Genomic DNA, 24,580 nt, shown 5'->3' with positions numbered 1-24,580 from the left:
AGAGGCCTAGTGTGATGTAATGTAAGAGCCCACGCACTTTACATTATTACTTGAATCAAGATGGGTGGGAATTACAAGGTACCTGGATACAGGATATCAAACGTGTGATAACATGGGGCCATTGCGGTCATCGGACTACCCCGCTGCCCAGTGGGGGCTGTTGTGGGGATTAAAATGAGAGTTTTGCATGCAAGGTGCTCAGTGGTATCTGGCTGGTTAGCACTCCAGGAATGCTAATCTTTCTTCCTATTCTGTGAGCTAGGACCTGACACAGCTTGTTTAAGGTCTGGCCTCCACTAAGGGGTGGGGATCTGACTCCCGCTTCTGCCTCCCTCCAGAGACTCAGCTCATAGCCAGCACGTAGGGAAGTCAGAATCTCACCCACAGCCAGGAGGCCAGCCTGTGGATGGGCCGCCACCCGAATCCAGGTGTGCGCGGGACCCGGAGCCGGGCCCAGGCTCCCCTCCTCAAAGGGCTGTGTCACCCGGGCACGGGGCCTGGGTACCTGGTTTGTGGATGGTCGGAAGTGCGGTAGTGAGAAGAAAATATTTGTTTTGGTGTACTCTTCCAACACTAACAATTTTCTGTTTGCATTTTTTTTTGTTGTTTGGCTCAGATGAATAGCAGTTTTCATCTTTGCTCTGTGTTATCATGTACACAGAACTGCTATGGGGAGCTAACAGCATGCTTGCTTAGTCATTATTCTGGGAAGGGGTGCCAGCCAGTCAATAGCCTTTATTTTTATATAACTCTGCACACTGCAAACGCAGAAACAACGAACAGCATCCGCATACAAAGCCTCCGTCAGACACCTATCATTTCTGGAGGTGGGCAAGCAGAGGTGGCGGCGGCAGCTGGAGCCGCGGCACCGATCCCGACTCCTGCTTCCTTTGTCAGCACTCAGGAGCTGGGTTAACCTTCCTGAATAATTCACTGTGATAGTCTGTGGCAGATTTCATGGTTTTTACCAACTCAAAGGAGAAAGGAAATAGCAGGGGAGAAGTGCCAACATCGGCAAAACTTCTTAAGAAGAGAGAAAAAAAAAAGATTCCAGAAATGCAGGCAAGCAGGCTCGATTTGAACCCAGCAAAGTTGTAAGAAGAATGAAAAATTTTTGTGTGAGCCCCAAGGTGGTTGCTAAGAGGTGGACTCTGTGTCAGATCAGCCAGGGGCCTCCCTTGCAGAGGGTTGGAGCCCTTAGGACGGGACCTAGCAGGGTAGTTACTGAACAGCTCCCAGGGATGCTGGTCAGAGGTGGGACAGAGAGGAGGGACAGGAAGTGGAATCAAAGCCAGACAGGTTGTGACCCATGCAAGGAGTGAGACAGTCTTTGGCAACACAGCTCTTGATTTCAAGAGCTCCAAGAAATGGACAAGTGTAAAGAGAAGTTCATGAGCTAGTTCATAATTTATTCAACAAATACTTACTGAGCTGAAGTTATGTGCCAGGCACTGTTCTGCTTTCCCCAGGCCTGTGATGAAGAAGATACAGTCCCTGCTCTCAGGGAGGATATGTTCTTGTGGGGAGTAGAGACATAAAAAAGATACTGTAAGATGGTGATGAAAACTAAGAGGAAAATAAACAACTTGATGGAGCAGATAATGCCCGGTAAGGTGGGCCAAGGTGGGGGGCAGTAATAACACTTTTAGGAAAGGGACAGGAAAAGCTACTTGGAGAGTATGAAACTTGAACTAAGGCATGAATGATGAGTCAGGCAAGGGGTGACCTGGCCTTCCATAGGACTGCAGATGCCCCGGGGCTGGAGTGAACTTGGCATGTCAGGGAATATTGGTTAAGGCCAGTGTGGATGGAAGAAGGAGGAGTCAAAGTGGGAGGGGCGATGGGCCCACTCCTGTGGTGCCCTGGGGGTCAGAAAGGGGTTTGGATTTTATTCTATGTGTACTGAGAGTCCACATGCGGGTTTGAACGGCGAACGTTCTGATCTGAGTCCTGAGGATGTCCTAGCTCTGCGGACATACACTTCTCTAGAACAAATGAGAACAAATGAATCTTGTTTTCATGGGGGTGGAGGGGACAGGTCTGGAGACCCTGCATTGGGGATTTGTTGCTGTGCTGAATCTGGATGGCAGCGAGGCGCTGGACAAAGGCTGCCTTGTAGAAGTGGCAGCGGGACAGCAGTGACTGGGTTGATTGAGGGACTCCCTCAGAGTGTTGATCCAGGATCACTGCCAGGCAGGCCGTGGGGAGGGTCTCCAGCAGCCTCCCTAGGCCAGCCCTGGAGTCTCTCCCTTTTAACATTTATATCCACAAGCTGCCCCCCCCCCACCCCGAAACCCACTCAGAAAAGTGCTCCTCAGACAGGGAACTGTGAGCAACAGCTAATGTCAGAACACAAAGCTCCTCCACTGCCTGGAGAGGTGGGCTGAGCCCAGCGCTGTCCCTGGCCGCAGATCGGGGCGCAGAGCCCAGCCTGGAAGCTGAGCTGGAAGACCCCCTCTGACTGACATCCCTGCAGGCGGGTGGGAGGAGGTGGTGCTGGCAGCCCCATACCAGCCTCGTGCAGGCTCGATTCTCCCGTCTGCAGAGTGAGGATGGTAACCGGCTACCACCCAGGGGTGTGGGGAGGATTAAATCTGAGCATACGGATGGGTGTCCAGCGTCCGCCCTGTAGTGGGTTCAGGGCAGATTCCGGGGAAACAGGAGGCAGTTGAGGCTGTTCCGGGGAGGGCAAGTGCTCTGGACAGCCTTTCAGCGGCACACGGAGGACCCACGGCCAGGGCGGAGGACCCACGGCCAGGGCGGCCCCTCCGCTCTTGGCCCTGCACTGCCCCTTCTGGGAGTGTCAGCCTCCTGAGAGGCCCATTGGCCCCCGTGACCTGTCGGGGGAGAATGCCTGGGAGTGTGAGCAGGGGTCACACTCAGCTCCCGCAGCGTTTTCTCTGCCAGCCTGGTGCCCGGTGGGGGGAGGGGGAGTGTCCTCTTTAGGGGCTGAGCAGGGACCGCCTCCTGTGGGGTGTTTTTTTGGTACTGGGACCTCAAGCCTTGTGGGTCTTTTAGAAGCTGCTTTGGCTTCTCCTTAGAGCTGGTACTCCAAAGGATTCAGGGGTGAGACGTTTGTGTGCTCGTGTGCCACGTAACATCTTGGTTAAAAAATAACAACCAGAAACCGAACACAAAAGTAGAGCGAACCGTGAGTGAGGAAGCCAAGTACCCCTCCACGGTGATCAACACGGGGCCACTCTGGTTTCATCTGCGGCCCCTCCCTTCTTTCCCCTCCCGCCCTGGAATTAAAGCAAATCCCAGACATAATTGTATCTGTAAATGCTTTAGTATCTCTAAAAGATAAGGATTCTTTTTTGGTTGTTTGGGTGATACCATTATCACAATTTAAAAAAATGAATATAATTATAGTAAGTCTAATTCAGAAAACTGACAGCTTGCTTTGTAACTTTTTGGTGGGGGCACTGGCCCTTCAAATGTCTGGTTTCTGTGACTGGGGACTCGCCTGCTCCCTTCGAGGAGGAGGATGTAGAGGAGGAGGAAGGGGGACCTAACACTTGGGATCCTGGACTGGCAACCTCTTCATTCCCATTGTTCCTGCGGACACAGGGGTGAGATGAGGCCTATTTATAGACTAAGTCTAGACATGGGAAGGAGGAGGGACAGGGGACAGGCGAGAGGACACAGAAGAGAGGGACGAGAGAGTGAGTGGGGCAAGAGGAAAAGGGACAGGTGAGGTGGCCTTGCCCCACGCCCAGCCCTGCCGACCTCCAGAGCTCCCAGGGCCAGCCCACTCTGGGGAAGGCTCTCAGCCAGTGGGCCGGCTGGGGGGGTGTCCGGGGCACAGGGATCTGTGCTGAGCTCGCACACGGGTTGTCCCAAGTTCTCACACCGCCCAGGAGGGTGGGGGGTGCTTGTGTCAGACCCGCGTTACAGGGGAGTCCCTGAGGTTCTAGGATCCGACATGAGGTAAGGAGTGGTGCTCGATTCCGAACCGGGTGGGTCTGGCTGGAGTCTGCCGCTTCCTGGCACCGCCCCTGCCAGGACCCAGGGGGGCTCCACCCGGGAGGCAGGCTGTCTCAGTTGTTGGAATAGCAACACATTCCCATATCTTGAGCTCTTCCCGTGTGCCCACGTGCCTTGGGCAGCCTGCCTTTTCTGCAGGAGCCCTGGGCGTCTGCAGGACCCAGTACCTAAGGGGTCAATGCCCCAAACAGCAGGAAGCCTCCGGGACTGTACCCTGTGCCCCTTCTGGTTGGTTGTCAGATGCAGGGACTTGACTACTGCTTCTTTGCATGGTGGCATGTGAGCCACCGCACGCCCCATCACGTGTGTGCACACATGTGAGTGTGCATGTGCTCCCGCACAAAGAGCATTCCTGGGGGAGCACAGTTTCGCTCTGTAGTCGCTGTTGGTGGGGCTCCCTGGGCCCTGGGAACAGGTCTCAGAGCGGGAGCGTGTGCCAGGCTTGCCTACCTGTGAAGCTCTGCTCGTGGGAAGCTTTCGTTTTCCCCTCCAATCTCTTCTTCGCCTCCTTTACCACCTTCTCCCAGGGCCAACGCACTGAGCAGTTTCCAGAGCGCTCTGTGTAACCACCTCATCCACCCTTCACAGGGGCCCATTGAGTAGAGAGCACAGCTGGTTTTGAACTGGGTGCTGGTGATTCTCCTGGGAGTGCCAGGGTGGAAGGTCTCCCCTTACGAAGGATGCAGGGCCATGGGCCAGGCCAGCGGGATGGCCAGCCTCTCCCACACCTGGAGAGAGCCAGCAGCTGGGAGCCAAGAGTCCATGGGATCACCAGGCCCTTCAGACAGGTGCTGGCCGTTGGGGTCCAGCTGAGCGCCAGGTCTGAGGTACAGGTAGAGACCCTTGTTTAGACAGAGGTAAATGCTTGTGAATCCGTGCAGGGACCAACCAACTGCTGCTGCTCCCAGGAAGTGAGGCCCAGTCCAGAGGCCTTGATCTCAAACCTCAGCTCACTCAGTAAGATGCCGAACTGGGAAAGGGCCCAGGTGTCCTGATTCCCAGAACCACACTCTTGGTGCTGTGCCTGCTGGTGTGGTGTAGAGACCTCTTGAGAGCCCACTGCTGGTCCATGTTCTCTTGAGAAAGCCATAGGTGTTTCTTGCTTTCTCCACCCCCTTTCCCTGGGGCCTGGCCCTGCGGCAGAGCCACTCTCCCTGAGCTGGCACTAAAGCCACCTGTCTGTCTGACCTGTTTGCAGAGCTCTGGAGCTCAGCAGTGACAAAGATGAGATCTCCCTGTTGGTGGAGCAGGAGTTCTTGAACCTGACCAAAGAGCACATCGTCCTGGTCACAGGAAGCTCAAGGGAGCTGGAGTCACCTGGCAGCTCCCCGGAGAGGCCTGAGCGCAAGCCAGTGCCCGGCCTTCTCACGCCTCCTCTGGTGACAGGCAGCAGGGAGCCCCTGCGAGCCTCTGTCATTGCTGGTGACAAGCTTCTGGAGCCCAAGGTGGCTGTGTCCATTATCGGCAGCAGGCGGGACTGCGATTCTTCCATGACTACGGTCACGGGCATCCTACGTGCTGCCAAAGCCAAGAGTGCCAAGGGGACAGATGATGGAGGCCACAGCCTGGGTACCTCCAACTCGGAGATCAGCAAGATCCTGGCCCAGTTCCCACTGAAGTCCAAAGAAACGCCCAAGGCCCCAGACAACAAGGTGGTGCTGGAGGAGACGCGTGTCATCAAGGATTTCCTGCAGAACAGCATGTTCAGTGGCCCCCTACCCAAGGAGCCCACAGGGCTGGGCCCGCTCCTGCTGCTGCCTCCCCCGCCGCCGCCTGCACCCACTGACAAGCTCCTTGAGCTCCCTGTCCAGAAGAAGCAGCTCCCAGTGTTTGCCAAGATCTGCTCCAAGCCTGAGGCAGACCCTGACCTGGAGGGGCACTACCTGATGGGTGAGTGAGGCTGAAAGCAGGGCTAGCAGGTAGTCCTGCAAGGAGGAGAAACTTGCCAGAAAGCCAACTGGGCCGCAGCACTGTGAGCAGCATCTCTGTGCAGAGTACGATGGGCAAGGTGGCCTCTCTGGTGGGCACAGCCCACAGGTGCCGCTGTTTCTGGTGCCCACGTGCCCTCTGGGGTGGATGCCCATGTACAGGGCACAACTAATCCAATGTGCTGGCTTGGAGGCAGCCTGCCCCACCTGTCCTCCCCAGCACTGGTGTGTGCCTGTCCATACAAATGTGTGGGCAAAGCATGCCAAAGGGAGCTTTGCAGGTGTGAGTGTATTTGTTAGAGAAAACGAGGGTGTGGCTGCATATCTGCATGTGTTTGTGTGTGCATCCCATGTGTGTAGTTGTGTACATATGAGTGAGTCAAAGAAGGGACAGGCAGGAATGTGTGTGTTTCTGCATGCACAGAGCCTGGAAGAGAAAGCTTGGGGATGAGTGAGCAGCGAGAGAGTCCGAGGCGACCAGAGGTGTGTAAGAGACTGCAGGTGGGTGGGTCCCTGGGGACAGGGCCATTGTTATTAGTGGGTACTGTTATTTCGGTGCACTAGCTGGGGGCTATACTCAGCAACCAGGGAAACTCTTGGAAGAGACGCTAGGGACATGTTTTCTAAAAATGTCATTTTTTTCTCCTAAATTGGTTTGGGCTAGAGCGGCTCTGTCCTTTGCTGAGGTGGTGCTTGGTGGCCAGGCCCAGTCCTGCCCAGGCTTAGCCCCAGGGCCACTGGGCTGGGGAGGAAGGGGGAGCAAGAGCCGGTGGGATCGGATCCCAACACGTAACAGTGGACCCAAGTTCCTGTGATCCGGTGACTACTGAAATGATCCAAGGTGCATGCTGTGCGTTTAACACCATTTCCTTGCCAACCTTCACGGAACCAGGACCCCCTGGGCTGGGGAGGGAGTGAAGGGTGCTGGGAGGGCCAAGGCCTCTTCATTGCTCCAACCAGGCAATGACTTCTTAGTCTTGTTTGAAGAAAGAGTTCCGTTGCTAAAAAGGAAACATGGGTGAAGACCACTGCTGCAGAGGGTCTCCTGATGGTCCAGACGGTGTCCTGGCACTGGGGGAACACTTGGTCTGTTTGGAGAGAGGGCTGAGCCTGGCGCTGACCACATCCTGTGACTCACTGCTGATGACTCCTTGCCTTGGCCTGCAGTCACCCATTGCCTGCTGTGCCCTCCTCCCTCACACCCCTGCAAGGGAGGCCTTGCTGAAGGGCCACTTCCGCCTGGAAGCCCTCTGACCCTCTCAGATGCTTTCTCAGCCACCTTCTTCTACCACTCTGTCTCTCCGTCCCCTCCCAGTCCCCATCTGCCTTGTCCTGAAGCTATTTCTGGGCCTGTCTCTCTCCTCCTCCTTGGTGTGAGCTCCTGCAGAGCCTGGCTCTGACTCATCGCAGTGTCCCCAGCACGCAGGTCAGGACATGGCACTGACAAGTGAGCTGAATCACCTGTGAGCATCAGAGCAGGAGCCACGATGGGGACTAGGCTGTGGCTTAAGCCATGTGTCTGTGGGAGTGGGTGTCTCCCCATAAGCCAGGTGCTCCCCGAAGGCAGGACCTGGGTCCAAGTCAGTTCTTACCTGGAACCTGGCACTATGGAGAGTTGGAAGGAAGGAAGAGAGGAGAAAAGGAGGGGGGTGGTGGAAAGAAAATAGGTAAAAAGGAAGGGAGGGAAGAAGGGATGGTGGGAAGGAAGAGTAGAGGAAAGGAAGGAAGAAAGGAGTTCATGAAAGGGGAAGATAAGAGGAGGAAGTGGGCTGTGAAGGCCTCAGAGAGGAAGTTGGGATTGGATTTGCCTGAGAGAGGGAGCCCAGAGCAACCTGAGCCTGACGTGTGTGCTGTGGAGGGTCCACCACTGAGTATAAAGAAGATGCCCCCCTCAGCCTGCATCCAGCACTTGGCCTCCTAGAATCATTGACTCCGTTTCCCTTTTACTGTAGAATGGAACTCAGGCACCAAGGAGCCCACCAAGGGTCCAGAAAGGCTCTTTGTCACTCAGTGGCCCCAGAGCCAGAAAGACATCTGTGATGAAGAGGCTTGCAGTGACCCAGGGAGCTCCATGTCCGTGGCCCTGCCAGTCAAGAAGTCCGCGTGGCCAACGGAGAAGACCCTGTTCTATGAGTTCCTTGGGGCCACCAAGAACCCAAGCGGGCACTTGAAACTTCGCAGCAAAGAGGTGGATGGGCTGGAGCTGAAATGTAAGCTGGCCCTGCCCCGAGAAAGTCTGCAGCAGGGAAGTCAGACACCCTCACAGGCCCTGGGAGTGGCTCCGCCATCCAACTGCTGTCTCATGGGCAAGCCTCTGTCTTTCTCTGGACGTCCCTTTTCAAACCCGTGAAATGGGGGAGATGACCTTCTCCCTGTGTCTCTCTTACTGGGAATACAATTGCCAGAGAAATGCTGTTGGCTGTAAGGGGGTCCCATGGCATTGTTGGTGGTCAGTTTGAACGCAGAGTGGACTAAGTGTGTCCCTTCAAGTTGCTCAGGCCAAAGAAAAATCTACGCTTCAGGTTATTGGTGTATTGAGGTTGTGTCCCTGTTTCTGTCTCTTGCCCTCCTACAACTGTTTTAGTCAAACCTCCTTTCCCAAAAAAGATGCCAAGAGGAAGCAGAGGCTCCATCTCTTACTCTATGAGCCCACAAGACGTCTAGAGGGAGAGAATTAAGGATTCATATTCTGAAATAGCTCAACCAACTCTAACTCATTCAAACTAATTTTGGGTCCTACCACAGTAAACTACATAATGTTTTAAAATATTTTCTGCCCTGGCTGGAGCGGCTCAGTGGACTGAGTGCTGGCCTGTGAGGCCAGAGGTCACTGGTTTTGTTCCCAGTCCGGTCACAGGCCTGGGTTATGGGCCAGGTCCTTGGTTGGGGGCATGTGAGAGGCAAACACACATTGAAGTTTCTCTCCTTCTCTTTCCCCCTCCCTTTCCCTCTCTCTAGAAGTAAATAAATAAAATATTTAAAAGAATAAAACATTTTTAAGAAAATAATTCCAATATAGAGATAAGCTGTGCAAGGTCCTCAGGGAGCTGCTTTGGTAATTTGATAAGAATGACTTCCAATGGCAAAGCAATTGCTTGTATAAAGCTGGATTATTCTAAAGTACTTGAGAGAACTTGGCTTTGACCATAGGTAAAATATATGCCTAGTAATCTGCTTCCTCGTGAGTCTTCCTCCTTCAGTGAATGATGGAGAGAGAAGCTCCAAGGCAGACCCCGCTGGGAGTTTCTCCCCTTCCAAATTGGCAAGGTGGGAATTACCGCTGTTTGCCCTTAAAGAACCCAAAGGAGAGTATTAATCCTGGGACAGTCGCACTGAAGGTGTCCTGGCCTCTCCTTTCCTTGGTTGCTGAAATGCCTGCCTCTCCTGTGACTTACAGTTAACCCACCTGGGACGATGATGGACAAGAACAACCTCAAGTACACAGGGAATGTCTTCACTCCACGCTTTGCCACCACCTTGACCTCAGCATCCCTGAACCAGCCACTCTGGCTGAACCTGAACTATCCACCTCCACCAGCGTTCACAAATCACTCCACCTTCCCACAGTATCAGGTGAGTCAGTGGGTCCTGGGCCTGGCTTTCCAAGTGGCCACCTGTGCAGATTCCTGCCACAGAGGAACTTCGGCCGACTGGAAGCCCACATCACAAGGAGCCTTTACACTAGTCACTTAGCCCTTCACTGTGGCCGCATCGGACCTGCTACTTGGTGCACGCATGCGCGGGTGCACACACATGGACATGCATACATATTCCTGATTTCCTCCATCTGGGTTCTGGTCCACTCAGGGCTGTGTGTTCCAGGGCTGCTTTGCTGGTTCTGGCCTGTTATGTGCTCGGGCTCCTGGGATAGGATGACAGTGTGGTCCTCCCTCCCCATCCACTTCCTGTGCCTTCCTTTATAGTTAGATGACATGCATCCTAGAGGACTTGGGACGGTTCCAGTTTAGGCCTTTTGTCCCAGAGTAATTATTAATAGCACCTCTTTCCCTCTGGAGTGTCCTGGTGTGGATGACAAATCATACAGCCACTTCATTGACACTTCACCTGGGCAGGTGTAACTAACTAAGGTGGCACATGCGTGGTCTTGGGCTCAGAGCTGACATGAAATTGGTCACCAGACACAAAGGAATGGTGAACCCCTCGTGGCAGGTTGGACATTCTACTCACAGAACCTATTTATGCAGGAAAAGAGAGTTTCTGCAGTCTGTCTATTTAACTTAATCTCCCTTAAGAGCTGCTGCCCACTGGGTAGAAGGAAGGAAAAATCAAATGAATGTCCACTCCTGTTTAAACCACAATCCAATCGAACAGCTTAATCGTCCCTTTAGGTAGAGCCCAGCTTGTCCAGGAAAGCTGCTCAGTGCCTACGATTTCTGCCTCCTGCTCCCCCCCTTCTGCTCGCTACTCCCCGGAGTGTCAGGTCGGCGTGGGGGAAAGGGCAGGAATGCACGCCAACATGAGGGGCCAGGTTCTCGAGAATCTGTGGCCCCAGGCTGGCCCAGCAAAGCCTGCCGAGAGCAGCTAGAGAAGGAAATTTGCCCCAAAGTCTTCTTGTCCTGTCTCTGGGCTCGGCCCCTTCCCTGTTACTTCCTATTTTCCAACAGGGTGCAGGCCATCTTTCCCACCCCATACACAGCCCCTCCAAGCCGGCGCACCAGACTTAGCCCCTGCATCTTAAATGGGAACTCAAGGAGTTTAGCAAAGTCTTTTTCTCTCCGAAGCTTTGTTTTCAAGACATTTTTTCTGTTTGTTTGCTTAAGAGAACAGTTTCCTCACGTGGACTGAAGGCCTCCTGTCCTACCATAGAGGTGAGAGGTGATCGTGAATTGTGATCTAAGGGGAAATCAAACTGTCCTGTAATAACTTGTCCCTACACAGGTCCCTGTTCATCTGCTCACTGACTCAGCACCTCCATCACCCATATTCACCCACCCTGACGTGTCTGTGTTTGCTGGTTCCCTATTCAGTCATTTATTCACCTACCCACCTACTCATTCATTTTTGTTTCTTTATTAACTCATTTATGTAAATAATTTAAGAACCCTTTGCTCTGCACTGACCATAGGCTAGCACTGGCAAGGCGAGGGGATTCAGAGAGCAGCTGGGCGTCCAGTGCGAGCCAGGAGCCCAGCCCAGACCAGCACTGTGTGCACCCCCTGCCCTGCGGAGAGAGACACAGTTGCATAATTTTATTTAGTGCAAACCGATTCCCTCTAAAGTGCACTCACAGGGCTCACCATATAAAGCTAATTCGAAATGGTTTGCTTTATAGAGTGCGGTGCTCTCTCTTTGCTGAGCTGACTTCTTCTGACTTGACTTTTTGGAGTGGGTGATATTTGGACATATATTTTTTAAGTTAAATGAGCCGGGGTAATGTTGCTTCATAGCATTCTGTAAGCTTCACGTGCACGCTTTCATAACACATCATCTGTACGTCGCGCGGGGTGCCCACCACTCAAAATCCAGTCTCCTTCCATCAGCATGTGTCTGACCCCCTGGTCCTCTCACTCTCCCGCAGCCCCCGTCCCTCTGGTAATCGCCATGATGTTGTCCATGAGTTTGTTTCACTTGTTCATTTGGTGCTTTCTGGTTTATATCCCACATACGAGCGAAATCATGTGGTTCTTTTGAGCCCGAAGGTCCTTTATCTCAGGAGATGCCAGTGTTTGCATTGCAGAGCTGCCTCCCAGGCTCCCTGGCCTGTGGGCAGAAGCAGTGAAGGGCCCTGGCAGGGAGGGCTCTTGGGTTCAGCAAGGCAGTGCAGGTGCTGACTGGGCAGAGCTGTAGAAGTCACTGAGGAAGTTGACACCTCCCCCACCCCCCAAGTGGTAAAGAAGACTGGGCATACTTTACATAATTTACGTTCTCCCAGCTTCTCATGATCAAGGGGCCTGGGATCATTAGAAGTCCACAGACTCTTGTTTAAAGGAATCCTGCGGCTTCCAGGCTGTGTGGCCTTGGGCAAGTTAGCCACATGCTCTGAGCCCTGGTCTCCTCACTTGCTGAATGAGTGCATCATAATTACAGCAGCAGCAGCAGCAGCAGCAGCGGCAGCCATTTGATTCAGTTGTAAGGTTAATTGAGTCCACGGATGAGAAACGGCTTTGTAAAACCTAAACGATACAGGTGTTAGTTTTTATTATTATTCAGCCCTGATCTTCTTAGGAAACAGGGTCAGGGAGCTCTGCAGACCTTGAGGAGACAGAAAAGAGACACAGGGCACAGTTTATCCTGGTCTCTTTCCCTGCTTGGCATTAGGAATAAAGAGGAGGTCCCAGATCCAATTTACTCAGAGCCCCACGTGGGGGGACGCAAGCCTGGAAGACTTAAGTCCCCTGGTCCGAGGAGCTCCAGAGGCTCCTGGGCTGCTTGCTACAGAGCAGCTCTGCCCCCAGTTAAAGAGGGAGGATGCATCGGAAGAGGCCATGGCCTCAAGCAGAGAAGAATGAATGTTTACTTACCCATGCTTGTGATCTCACAGAACTGCAATTGGAACAGCTAGAAAAGCCCTTAAAGTCATATAGCGTTGCTTATCCTAATGACTGTGGCACCATCTCCTGCAAGTTTGCCGCAGGACAGAGCGGGGATGGGCAGTTGTTTGTCTTGTACAGGTCCTAGAGGGAACCTTAGCCCAGGCCGGCCTAGGGAGGAGGGTGGCCTGGGGAAGTTTGCTGTGCAAAGCAGGGCTGAGTGCTAATGGGGGTGGAGGGGAGGTAGGACAGAGTGAAACAGTGACACCGAAACCCTGACCTTGGAGCTCAGTGAGGGCTGGGAACAGGCAGGGCAGGCCCATCTGGCTGACTTCTCTGTCCAGGTTCAGCCACAGCTGGAGAGCAGGGGCCAGGCTGTGGTCATGGTGGTGAGTGGGACTGCCCTGGGCTATGGAGTTGGAGAAAAATGGAACAGGTGCACTGGTTTCAGGTGAAGGGTTTGGGGGAGGTGGAAGGGGCCCTGTCACAGTCAAGTATCAGGTGCACAGAAGCAGAGAGCAAGGAGGTGCTCTGAGAGGGCACGTGCTCTCGGGGGACCTGGAAGATGGACGGGGCATGAGGAGCGCTGGAGACTTTCCCCCAGACCCCACAGCAGGACCCCAGAGCTCCAAGGAAGCCATCAGGGGCAGACAAGTGAGCCCAGAATCGAGGCAGCATTTCGGTGTGCAGAATCTTCTGCAAAGACATCCTAGTTCAGGGGTGCTTTGGGAGTTGAGCTGAATCTTAGGAGGTGACTCTGGATTGGCAGCTAGAGGCAGTCTGAGGGTCCAGGGGTCCTGACCTGACCCTACCCACAGCAGCTGTTCGGCTGTGTGTGTGTGTGTGTGGTATTCACAGGCATCCACAGCACCCTGGGCAGAGTTGTGGATAAAGTTTTTACTGTTCATTTGTCTGAGCTCCCAGAGAGCTTCTTTGTGTGGCGGGGGAGGGGTGGAGGAGGGGGGAGCGGCGGCACAGTGAGAGACGCTAAATACACTTCACATGGGCAGATTCCTGACTGTGCTGGGCACTGGTCTAAGCCCTTTCCACACATGAACTCATTTACGGTCACACCAGTCTTCATCATGAGGTGCAGATACAGGTACGTGTGGGCATATAGACACACAGCAGCACCTGGGTTCACAGGTGCACATTTGTACACAGAAACACAGAGCTGCAGACACATAAGGAAGCACACATGCAGATGTGCTTAAACAAACATGGATGCCCACTAACGCATACATGCAGATGTCCATGTATGCCTTGTGTCTTGGGGCAGGAATGGGGTTTGGGGAAGGAGCTTAGAAAAGGGGTGTAGACAGTAATAAAGAGAATTTGGCTACCTTCACAGGCCTTACAGTTTCAAACACACATCATTTTATAGAAAAGGTAAAAGAGGCTCAGAGAGGTGAAGTGACTTGCCCAAGGTCACACAGCCACTAAGGGGCAGGTCTGGGATTCGAGAGGCAGTCGGATTCCTGAAGCTCTTATCTCAAACATGTACCAAAAAAGGCTGTGAATCCTGCTAAACAGAGGCTCCCTGTGTGGTGTGGGATGTGCATGCCTGGCCCGATGCTGGCTGGGCCCGGCACCTGCTGGGTCTGGTTTGCAGGGCAGTGGGATGGAGATCCAGGCATGGGAGCTGGAAACTGGCCGCAGTGGCTGCTCCTTGACTGGAGGCCCTTTGCCCCGCGGCACTGAGCCCCTCTGCTCTCTCCCCAGGGCCTGTACCCACAGCGGGCAGCCAGGATGCCCTATCAGCAGACCCTGCACCCCCAGCTGGGGTGTTATCCTCGACAGGTGAGTAGATGGGCTCCTCACCTCTACCCGAGCTCCACAAAGGCCTCCAGGTCAGAAGGACATCTGGTCCCTTGGCCTGGTCACCAGCCATACTTTTTGGCCCATCCTGGACCAGAGTACACACCAATACCAACCCACAGGTAGAAACAAACCAGTGTGCCTAGGTGACGATAACAGCCAGCGGGGACAGAGCCCTTACCGCGTGCCAGGCCCTTCTCTAAGGTCTTTACCTGCATTAACTAATTTAACCTTCACACCCACCCTGAGTTAGAGATAAGGAAACTGAGGCGCGGAGCAATTGTATTTAACTGGATTTAACTATAAGACTGGGGTTCTTGTAATTCAACCGACAAACCGACAGGGGAGGAACAGGACACCCTGCGCTATCACGCAGGGCAAAGCCATGTGATGTGCTTTAGCCAATGGAAAGCAGGCACACGTTACCAAGGACACATGTCCTAAAGGTAACAGGCAAGTTAGCTCTTGCTGTGGCAACAACAACAAAAACAACAAAAAATGGCCTCAAGACCTCATAGACTTTCAACAGCATATTTTACTCACGGTCTATGGATTGGCCGGGCTGGGTCTGGGTCCACATATCCTCCTCTGGGCTTGTGCTGTGGATGCAGTAGCTTTTGCTCCTGCCACGTGGCTGACTTGCGCGCGGGAGGGAGGGGCGAGCGGAAACACCCAATGTCTCCGGAGCCTCAGCTCCAAGCGGCACGGGTAACGCGTGCTCACCTCCCATTGGCCAAAGCAGATCACAAGGCTTTGCCTTGCGCCTTTGCCGGCGCCTTGCCGGCGCGGGTTGCGCTGGGTGTCCCGTTTCTCCCCTGTTCGTTTGTCGGTTGAATTACAAGACCCCCAGTCTTCTACTTAAATCCAATTAAATTTGAATCCAGTTAAATTCAAATTTTAGATAAGCAATGAATAATGTTTTGGAATAAGTACGTCCCAAATATGGCATGGGCCATATGTATACTAAACTATTATTTGCTCTTAATTAATTCATTTGTGATTCAGTTATATGACATCTGAATTTAACTGGATGTTCTGTACTTTTGTTTGCAAAATCTGGCACCCCTACCCCCATGGGAAGGTCGGCGGTTGACTATCTGCTGGGCAGTATCACTATGGCAGATTTGGGGTTTGACCTTGGGCAGCTTGGCTTCAGAGCCCACGATCCCAATCACCACAGTTTACTGCCTTTGTACACAGATTTGCAACAATACAGTAGCAAAGTAAAGCACGGAGACAAAACTACAGACACAGGGTCACAGAGATATGGCTATAGACACACCACCAAGCTGTGTGTGCACGGTGCAGGCCCACGCAGAACACGAAGCAGCACGCTCGGAGATGCTGAGTGTCTTGGGGCAGGGGTGGGGCTGCAAGGAGAGGCCCTGCACCCTCACGCACAGGTGGACTGGGCCCACTCTTGGACTCAAACTCTGAGGCCTCTCCTCTCTCTCCAGGGAGCCCCTCCCTTTCTCTGCAAACTGCACCTCTGACCTGAAGTTTGTTAGGCTCTTCCAGAGGGTAGAGAAGGGACGGCCGGCATAGATTACTTCATCGCGTGGGCCAGGACGGCTGCCTTTTCAGCAGTGGGAGCTCTGCATCCTGAGATGGAAAGAGGAGAGATAGTCTGGCTCATAGATTCTCAGCCACGGCTCCTCCACCCCACGAGCAGTGACACCATCCTCCTCGTTCCAAAGAGGATGTTTTTAGACAAAGTTTTGTACCTGCCTATATTTGGAAAAAGGAATACAAGGACACGAATCTTAGAGGCAATCACTGTTATTGGTTTCTCCGGTATTTTTGCAGGGGTGTCTGTTTATACAGACGTGTCCATCCACGTGGCATTCTGCGTGCACTGCTCTATCACTGCTTTTGCCAGCAAAGAGTCTATCTTGGAGCAGCGTACACAGCTTTGCTTTATGGTTTTCATCAGTCACATGTAGTTAGGGGCACATTTTAAAATAGAGCTTGTATAAGCTCTAGGACAAGAATCTTTTCTTTCACGTCAGTCCCCCCCCCATCTGCCTTCTCCTTCCCTGCTATGAAAACTAGGAGTATTTTTTTTTTGTCTGTCCTGGGGGGTGTTTTCCTGGGTTCTCTCTGTAAGCTCCCGGATCTTTCTGACCTTTAGCTCATCATCTTGGGGTTTTGGTGCCTGCATACAGCTTGGCCAGATCCTATGCGTCCACTGGGGGGAATATGAGGAGGGCCCAGAGGGAGGGGTTGAGGTCTCCAGAGAGAGCAAGCATAGAAGTATGAATTACTTGCTAAGCAAGCCACTTAACTGCTCTGAACCTCAGTTTCCTCAACTGTAAAATGGGAATACTAATGGTCCTACCTCCCAGGGCTGTGTGGAGTTTGAACGAGCGAGTCCATGTGAAGGGCACGCCCTAAACCGTCGAGAAGCGCTAGCCTCTTTGAACGTTGTATTGGATAAGGATGCACGGGCCGAGTGGGAGCTGTGGGCTGAATCCCCCAGCAGCTTGGACCCCAGGCTCTTGCTGTTAAAGTGGAAATCCAGATGTTGCCTCGGTTTTGACTGAAACTTGCCTGAGCACTCGGGAGGTTGGATGGCGGCCTCACACAAGAGAGGGTGCTCTGACGTTTGGAGCTGCCAGTAGTGGAAGGTCGCGCTCCCAAGGAGATGAGCGCCATGTCGTTCTAGGTGTTCAAGCGGACACTTCATGGTCTCTTCTTCCTTCCTTCCACTTCCTTTCTCCCTCAGCATTCATTCAGCATGTGTGTATTGAGCAGTTCCTGCGTGCCAGGCGCTATCTTAGGATGGAAACTATGTCAGTAAATAAGGCAGATGGGGTTCCTGCCTCGCCAGGGGCATGAATGCCAGAGCCCTGGTTCTGGGTGGGAGTATGATCCAGGTGGTCTCCAAGACCCCACCGAGTTCCTCTTTTTCTCCAAGGTTTGAGCTGGATCCCATCGCCTTTTTTTCTCTCTTTCTTCTAGACTCACACTGTCCAATACTGTACCCACGAGCCATGTGGGGCTACTTGAATTTAAATCAATTAAATTAAGTAAAATAAAAAATTCCAGTTCTTATTCACATGCCACATTTCAAGTACTCAATACCCACATGGGCCCTGTGGCTGCTGTGTTGGACAGTGTGAATACAGATCATTTCCACCATCTGTCACAGGAATTTCAGCTGGGCAGGGCTGGCTTCTACTTGGAACTTGTTGAGATCCTGAGATAGAAACCAGGGATGTTTAAATCTCAACAGCTTTTTTTCTGAGATAGTAGAAGACTTAAAGGTGAACAAGGGGCTTTGAGGATGGTTGACAGAATGAAAAGAATGGGGGGAGGGAAGAGAAAAGAGATATTTATTTTCTATTTATCATGTCTCAGACTCTTTACTTACATCAGCTGACTCAGTCCCCATACAACGGAGATAGTGTTTGCCCATTTCACAGATCAAGAAACTGAGGCTCAGCTACATTTAGTTACTTGCCAAGCTCACGGACAGAAGTTGAGCCCTGCATGTTTTCCATTCCAACATATTGTCTTCTATGTGCTCCACAGTCACTGAGGGGCACGGGGCTGAGGGATGGGGCTGGGGTTAGGTGGAGGGTTGGGGAATGTGAGGTTTGGAAGCAGTGAGCTCTGCTGGACTTCGCCTCTCTCTCTTCTCTGACCTGCAGGTGACACCATACAATCCACTGCAAATGGGACAGCAGATTTTCCGCTCTTCCTACACCCCCCTGCTGAGCTATGTCCCCTTCGTCCAGCCCAACTATTCATACCCTCAGAGGACACCTCCAAAGCTGTCCTCCAACCCCCGAGACCCTTCCCCCATGGCAGGAGATGGGCCACAGTTCCTCTTTCCCCAGCCATACGGGTGAGTCTGACCTGCACTATAAGTCCTGCTTACAGCTAGAAAGCTACTGGAGAGGGGAGTCAGTATGCTGGGTTCCACCGCCATGGGGAGGGGTGGGCCCTGTGCCTGTGTCTGGATGCTGGGTGGGTCCTGGATGGAGCTGGTGTGGAGGTGAGCAGGCTATGGAGCCTGGTGGCCCCTTCTGGTGGCCCGTTTTGGGGCTGCTACTGCACAGTCAGTAGTGACAATACTCTAGCACAGCAGGTGGCAGGTGGTGGAGCATGGCGCATTTGCCTTTTCCCGTTTGCTTGGTTTACAACAGGACACGGCCAGGTAATCTTGCAGCTCTCCCCACTCACTGCACCGTGAGCTCCTCACCAGGCTAATCTCCTGAACATCCCATTGACTTCTTGGCAGGCCCCGCTGAAGGATCCTCTGCTGCTTATCAGGGCTGCTCACGCTTTTCCAGCAAAGTGCCCCAGACAGTAGGAGAGGGTAGGGGCTTAGGCATAGACAGCTAACACAGACTCAACCCATTAGCTGAAAAGTCCACACTAGTGTAAACATGCTGGTTAGGTCGTAAATGTGTGTTTGTTGTTTTAATGCAACACAGAGCCTCTCACTCCCACTCTACAAATCTTCAACTGGTTTGGATGCTCACAGAGGAAGGCAGTTCTGTTCCTGATAATCCGAGTCTCCCAGACACGCTGGGAAATGTGCACCCAGTTTCAGAAACTTGGTTTCTAGAATTAAGGCCAAACTTGCCAATCTGACATCAGTTCCCCATCTCCCCATCACAGAGCATCACTGAAGTGTTGGTGGGTGTCCCCAAACTCTCATCCTTTCAATCAGCATTTCCCCGAGGGTTTCTCATTTAAAGGGCCAATGCTAGAAAGAGGTTTCTGTAGTCCATCTGTTTGGGAAAAGCTGTGGAAAACAAAGATCAACACATTTCTTAACTGTTGGAATTCTCAGATCGTTTAATTTCCAAAGGCGCATGGTGAATGTCCAAAAGGGTGATCAATAGTGTTATTCGAACCTAAACCCCACAACCCTGTTTTTCTCTTGCTTTCTTATTTTCATTTTTCACTTTCCATCCATCCCTCCCTCCCTCCCTTCTCTCCTTCCTTCCTCCCTTCTTTCTTTCCTCCTCCTGCCTTTTTCTTTTCCTTTTTCTCGTAAGGCACATCAAGACATCCTGGAAAGCATGCGTTACTTTACATAGTTCATGTGCTTTTAGCCTGGGGGTCATAGATGATTAAGTCATGGCCCCTTCCTTCAGAGAGCTGAGAGTGAGTGAGATGTGGGCATAATGATGTTAGAGCCGTGACAAAGTGGAGACCATCAAAGTGGCTCAAGGACAGAGAAAGGATCTTTGCTGGATGGACAGTGAGGGGGCTGCTGTGATCAGTGATTAGAGAAGGGCCTTCCACATGGTAGAAGTGAGGCCCCAGATTGTAAGGGGTGTGGCAAGCTTGAGGCCTAGGTAATAAAGTCATCTGGTTGAATTATTAAATTTATCCCTGAAAAAAGGTGGAAAATAGGATTGGAAAAAGGAGGCTGGGACTGGATTCTTACAGGCTTCTGGCTGCTAGACCTAGGGATCCAATGCGGGTTTGTGCCCATCAGCACGAAGTGATGGGCTGGAGGGGAGAGAAACAGGAGGAGAGAGAGGGTGTTGTCCGGAGATGGCTCTGGGGCTCTGCAGGAGAGGTTGTCGCCTCCTTGGAGGTGAGAGTGGATGAGACTGCAGAGGGATCAAGACAGACTACCATTAGGCCAGCAGACTTCCCGTATTCCACACTGTGACTCTGGGCCCAAGGGAAGAGGCACTTGATACAGAACTTGGGAGGGAGCGTGAGATGGAGGGCTCATCAGTCAGCCATTGGGAAGCACTGATTGGGAGTGGTAAGGGCGGAGAGTTGAGACCCAGTCACTGGCTGTCTGCCCAGGCAGGGAGAGGAAAAGGAACAAGCAGGAGGCTATGGAAGAAGCAGTGTTAGAAATGGGAAGGGATCGTAGGTCCAGGTGGACACATCACGGGCACAGTTGGAGAGTGACAGGAGTGGTGGCAGGCAGCAAGGTGGAATGGTGGCCACAGCGGTGGGCAAGACCAGGAGAGTGAGGTCGGAAAAGCAAAGTAAGGGGTGTGGACCTGTGTCCTCAGAAGGAACGATTTGTTCATTCAAAAAATATTCATTGAGACCGAGCATCTTCTATGTGCCTGGCATTGTTCTAGGCGCTGGTTAATGTAGTGAAGAAGACCAAGTTCTCCTTCTCCCATTCAAAGGGGAGAAATGGACATAGACAACATGGAACTAAACAAGCAGCATACTCACCAGGTGCTGGGGGTTAGGGGAGAGGGAATGAAGGGAAATCTCTTGAGCTGAGATCTAAATGAAGTAAGAGAATGAACCAGGCATATATGTGGGTGAGGAGCACTCCAGGCAGAAAGCACAAAAAGCACAGTAGCTCCAGATGGGGAATGTAGCTGGAGCACAGTGAGTGGGAGGGAGTGGGCAGCATTGAGATCAGAGGAGCAGCCAGGGCCATACTAGGCAGGGCCTGTGGACGTGGTACAAGGGTATTGGGGTTTTTTTTAAAGAGCAATGGAAAGCCATTACGACTTTCAAGCTGGTGAGGACATGTTCTAGTTTTCTATCTAGAGTAGATGACTTGGGCCAAGTTATGAAGAGTGGACTGTGCAGTTGGAGCCTTTGCAGGGGTGCAGGATGGGAGCTTTTGTAGCCGTCTGAACGAGAGGTGCTGGTGGCATGGACAAAGGCAGTGGCAGTGGGAGAGGGGACAAGTGAAAGGTCTGGAGTGTTTATTGTCATGTGGAATGAGGAAGAGAGGTATCAAGTGTGATTCCTAGGTTTTTGACTTGAGCAACTAGATAAGTGGTGATGCTAAAATACCAAGGTCAAGGCTAGAGCCCAGATCTGTTGATACGAGTTTGGCTTGAGATATGCAACATTTGAGATGTGAGTGGAGCTGTGTGAGGCAGATGACTATACAAGCCTGGGGTTCAGGGCAGAGGTTGGGGCTAGTAACAGAAATCTGGGAGTTATTAGCATACAGATGATATTTAAAGGCTTGGAATGGGATGAGGTCACTCAACAAGTGCATGTACATAGAGGAGAGAGGAGGCCCAAGGACTGAGCCCTGGACCTTCAGCATGTGGAGAGGTTGGGGAGATGTGGAAGAACTAGCAAAGGGTCTAGGAGGGAGTCATATGAGGTGGGAGAACCTGTGGAAGAGAGTGTGGAGTACAGGAAGTCAAGTGAAGAAATTATTTCCTGGAGGAGGGAAGGAGGGATTGCAGGTGATGAACATGAAACCCAGGCACTGTCAGATGGAGCCCTGAGCACAGCAGTGGTGTTGGGTTGTAGTTACCAGTGATCCTGGGTGGAACTCGGTCTAGGAGAGTCTACTCTGGGCGGGGGAGGATATAGGATCTAGTGGAAAGTTTAGTCCCAGAGACAAGGAGAGTCAGCACTTCCTCTGGGTTGGGAGCAAAGGAGAGAACCAAGAGACTAAACTATCCGAAGTGGGAGAGGAAGGCTCAGGTGGCTTCTGTGTTCACAAGGAAAAAGCAGGGGAGCCCTCCCTTCCCTCTGCCAAATTGATTTGCATACACACATCAGGGTACAATAACCATACAATTTCTCTTCCAAAGAACAATATTGAAAGCTAAAAGAAGCACAAATAACAATTACACTGGAAATATCAGTGTACAAACTGTCCCAGGCAAACCAGGGCAGATCACCCTGTTTGGGAGGCAGTTTAAGCTTTCCCTGCTTCCTCGGGAAGGATTCCTTGTAGTCCTCAGGGATTACCTGTTCTCCTGGTCCTCTAATGCTCATCCCACCCAGGCCATGCCCTTGGCAACTGATCCAATCAGAAGATCTTGGCATGAGAAGGGTCTAAACGCCTAGAGTGGGGTGATCATATACGAGGTATGCCCTGAGTAATTTGTTACTAGGAGTTATTAAATATAAGGTATTGGTTATAGCTTTTATATTATAAATGAGAGTAAAATCCAGGGTATCTCTATGGTAACATCACTTTCAATCATTTATATTCCAATATGATTTTTGAAATAGAGAATAAGAGGTGGGGTCACTGCCAGCGTTAATTGCTCATTAGGCGCCTACCCCGTGCCAGGTGCTGGGCTGGGCGCTGGGTGTGAAACGGTGGGCAGTCCAGATAATGTCCCTGCTCTTGTGGAACCTATTTTAGTGAGAAGGGAATTAAACATAATCCAAAGGCTAGCTCGTGTTGTCCACGGACAATCAGTGAGCGGCAGATACCGACATGAGCTGAGGCATTACAAATTAATGTGCTGGTTGGTTCCCACTGCTTCTCTTCTCCCCAGCCCCACTTTTCCTATGACCGATTCATGGGAGAGTGCCATGAACGTGAACATCTTCTGTAACATGCATCTGCCCAACTAAAAAGTGACTGAGAGTCCCTGGATTAGACTAAATCCAGTCATTTGCTACGCCGCAATTCATACTGAGCTCTGCTCCCATTCATTAAAGTATCCTAGCAGATGGGTGATGAAATTGTAGTAGGATTCCAGAAGTGTGAGTGCATGGTTCCATCTGGAGCGGTCAAGGGAAGGTTTCACAGAGGAGGTGGCTTTTGAACTCCCTTTTGAGGAGTGAGTAGGAGTGTGTCTGTTTCTGCTCTTGAAGGGTGAGGCTCAGACCTTCCTGGCTCTTCCTTCTCCGAGGGCCTAGCAGGCTCCCAGGCATTTCAGTGGTGTCTCAGTGCTCAATTCTTAAAACGGTATTGAAGCAAAGAGCCTGCATGAGCTTGGTGCTGTTAAGGGGAGGAGTGCTGGGATTGTCTGGACTCCCAGATCGCACTCCAGGAAGTGGCCCTGAATTCTCTCTTGTGGAATTTCCTCAGGGACACACCTGGTCCTCTAAGGCAGGTAGAATGGCTGCGGGACCACAGGTACGGTGTTCAGATCCAGGTAAGAGAGGCTCTCTGTGTTGTGGTCCTGGACGTGGTGAGAGTGTAGGCTCCATTGAAGTAATCCCTGCAGACAGCGGGGGGGCTTCTTGACCTGTGTAAGTGGCAGGAAAAGCTCTTTTTTGTCATTCAGTTGTATCACTTTAATATTTTATTTTCCCAGAGCCAAAGCTTTTTTATTATGCCAGAGCTTTTAGCCTCCGAGCCTGTCACAATCGTGACAGTCTTTGACAGCCACAAAATTAAAATATTACTTTTCCTAATATCTCTGCCAACATCAGGAATGTCACCCTGACATCCATCATCTTTGTCTTCCAGGTTCAGCTCATCGTCTGGTGGGCCCCTGCTGAACAGTCCCTATTTTTCCTCCAGTGGGAATGGCATAAATTTTTAGGTCTCCTTCTCTGTTCCCTCCTCCTACCTTAGCCCTCGGATGAGGTCTAAGGGCTCTGGGATTCTGGGAGCTGCAACAACTTGGTAGGAAGTTTGGAAAGCCAAGGTTTCGGCCAGATCACAGACAGAAGACAGCAAGACCAGACTCATTTCCTCACCAACACTCACACACACAGCACCCCCGGCTACAGCAGCATGCTCACTTGCTCAAGTACTTCTGCACCTGTATTTAGCTGACATGAGTGATTTTTGTTTTTGTTGTTGTTGGTAAAATAGAAGTAAGACACTTAATTTTAGAGCGTTTGTATTTTATGATAAAAGTATGAGCTGCTTAAAACAGAGTGTCCCTGTTTTTTTTCTTTCTGTTTGCTGTTGTTTTGTTCTGCATAATTTTCACAATTCCTTTCCCCCACATGACTCATTGTTTACTCAGTGCATTGAAAAGGCACCAGGGGCTGAAGTCCTGAAGTGCTGGTCTCTAAATATAAGACCCCAGAGGTCATAAACTTGACCTCTTCTCTTCTGTGATCTATTCACTTCTCAGCATCCCAGTTTCTGTACCCCAGGAAGGGATGGAAAAGAGATTCACCCGCCTCTGTCCTATCCAGGTGATGGTTTTACAGAAACAGCTCTCTGGGACACAAGATGGGAAGATGTGTCTTGGAAATGAATTCTAAAAATAATCATAAATGTGACAGACTATGTGCAGAGATTGTATACCAGTGTGCAGCAGCTCCAGGTCAGCCTCTAAACTGCCTCTAATGGCACAACCCTTGGGTCTCTCTCTATCAACTTTTATTAGTGACTTGAATAAGGACATTGAAAGCATCCTGATCACAGTTTTGGAGGACACAACTCTGGGAAGAGGAGGTGACCTGGATCAGTTAGACGGATGTCGTTTAACTCTTCCCCTCTCCACCCATGGCAGGTATCACTAAGCTGTGGTTCCCCTGGGCCTGAACAAAGCCACAAAATGATTCTCCTTGTGGTGGTCCAAGAAGCCTCCACCGATCAGGGCTGGTCTGTGAAATGAAACCCATGTGCCATTCTTGGGTTTCATCTTTAACAAGATGAAATTAGGGGGTGAATGGAAGGACCTACTTTACATTTACCTACTTTGGGGTCTGGATAGACAGACAGACAAAAATAAA

General features: G+C 51.7%; 1 protein-coding gene across 1 annotated transcript; it reads left to right on the top strand.

The window, feature by feature from the left end:
* Nucleotides 1-3,878: 3,878 nt before the first annotated feature.
* On the top strand, nucleotides 3,879-23,720 carry CUNH1orf94 (chromosome unknown C1orf94 homolog). Its single transcript, XM_053660560.1, has 8 exons — nucleotides 3,879-3,930; nucleotides 5,186-5,877; nucleotides 7,868-8,125; nucleotides 9,313-9,488; nucleotides 10,697-10,744; nucleotides 14,129-14,206; nucleotides 17,878-18,074; nucleotides 23,355-23,720. Exons 1-8 carry the CDS (start codon nucleotides 3,926-3,928, stop codon nucleotides 23,428-23,430), a joined length of 1,530 nt encoding a protein of 509 aa, XP_053516535.1. The 5' UTR covers nucleotides 3,879-3,925; the 3' UTR covers nucleotides 23,431-23,720.
* Nucleotides 23,721-24,580: the final 860 nt, after the last annotated feature.

The sequence above is a fragment of the Artibeus jamaicensis genome, unplaced genomic scaffold (genome assembly GCF_021234435.1).
Source record: "Artibeus jamaicensis isolate MK-2021 breed Jamaican fruit bat unplaced genomic scaffold, CSHL_Jam_final scaffold_847, whole genome shotgun sequence".
NCBI lineage: Eukaryota > Metazoa > Chordata > Mammalia > Chiroptera > Phyllostomidae > Artibeus > Artibeus jamaicensis.
Note: the sequence above shows the minus strand (reverse complement) of the source record. Positions and strands in the feature narration are given on the sequence as shown.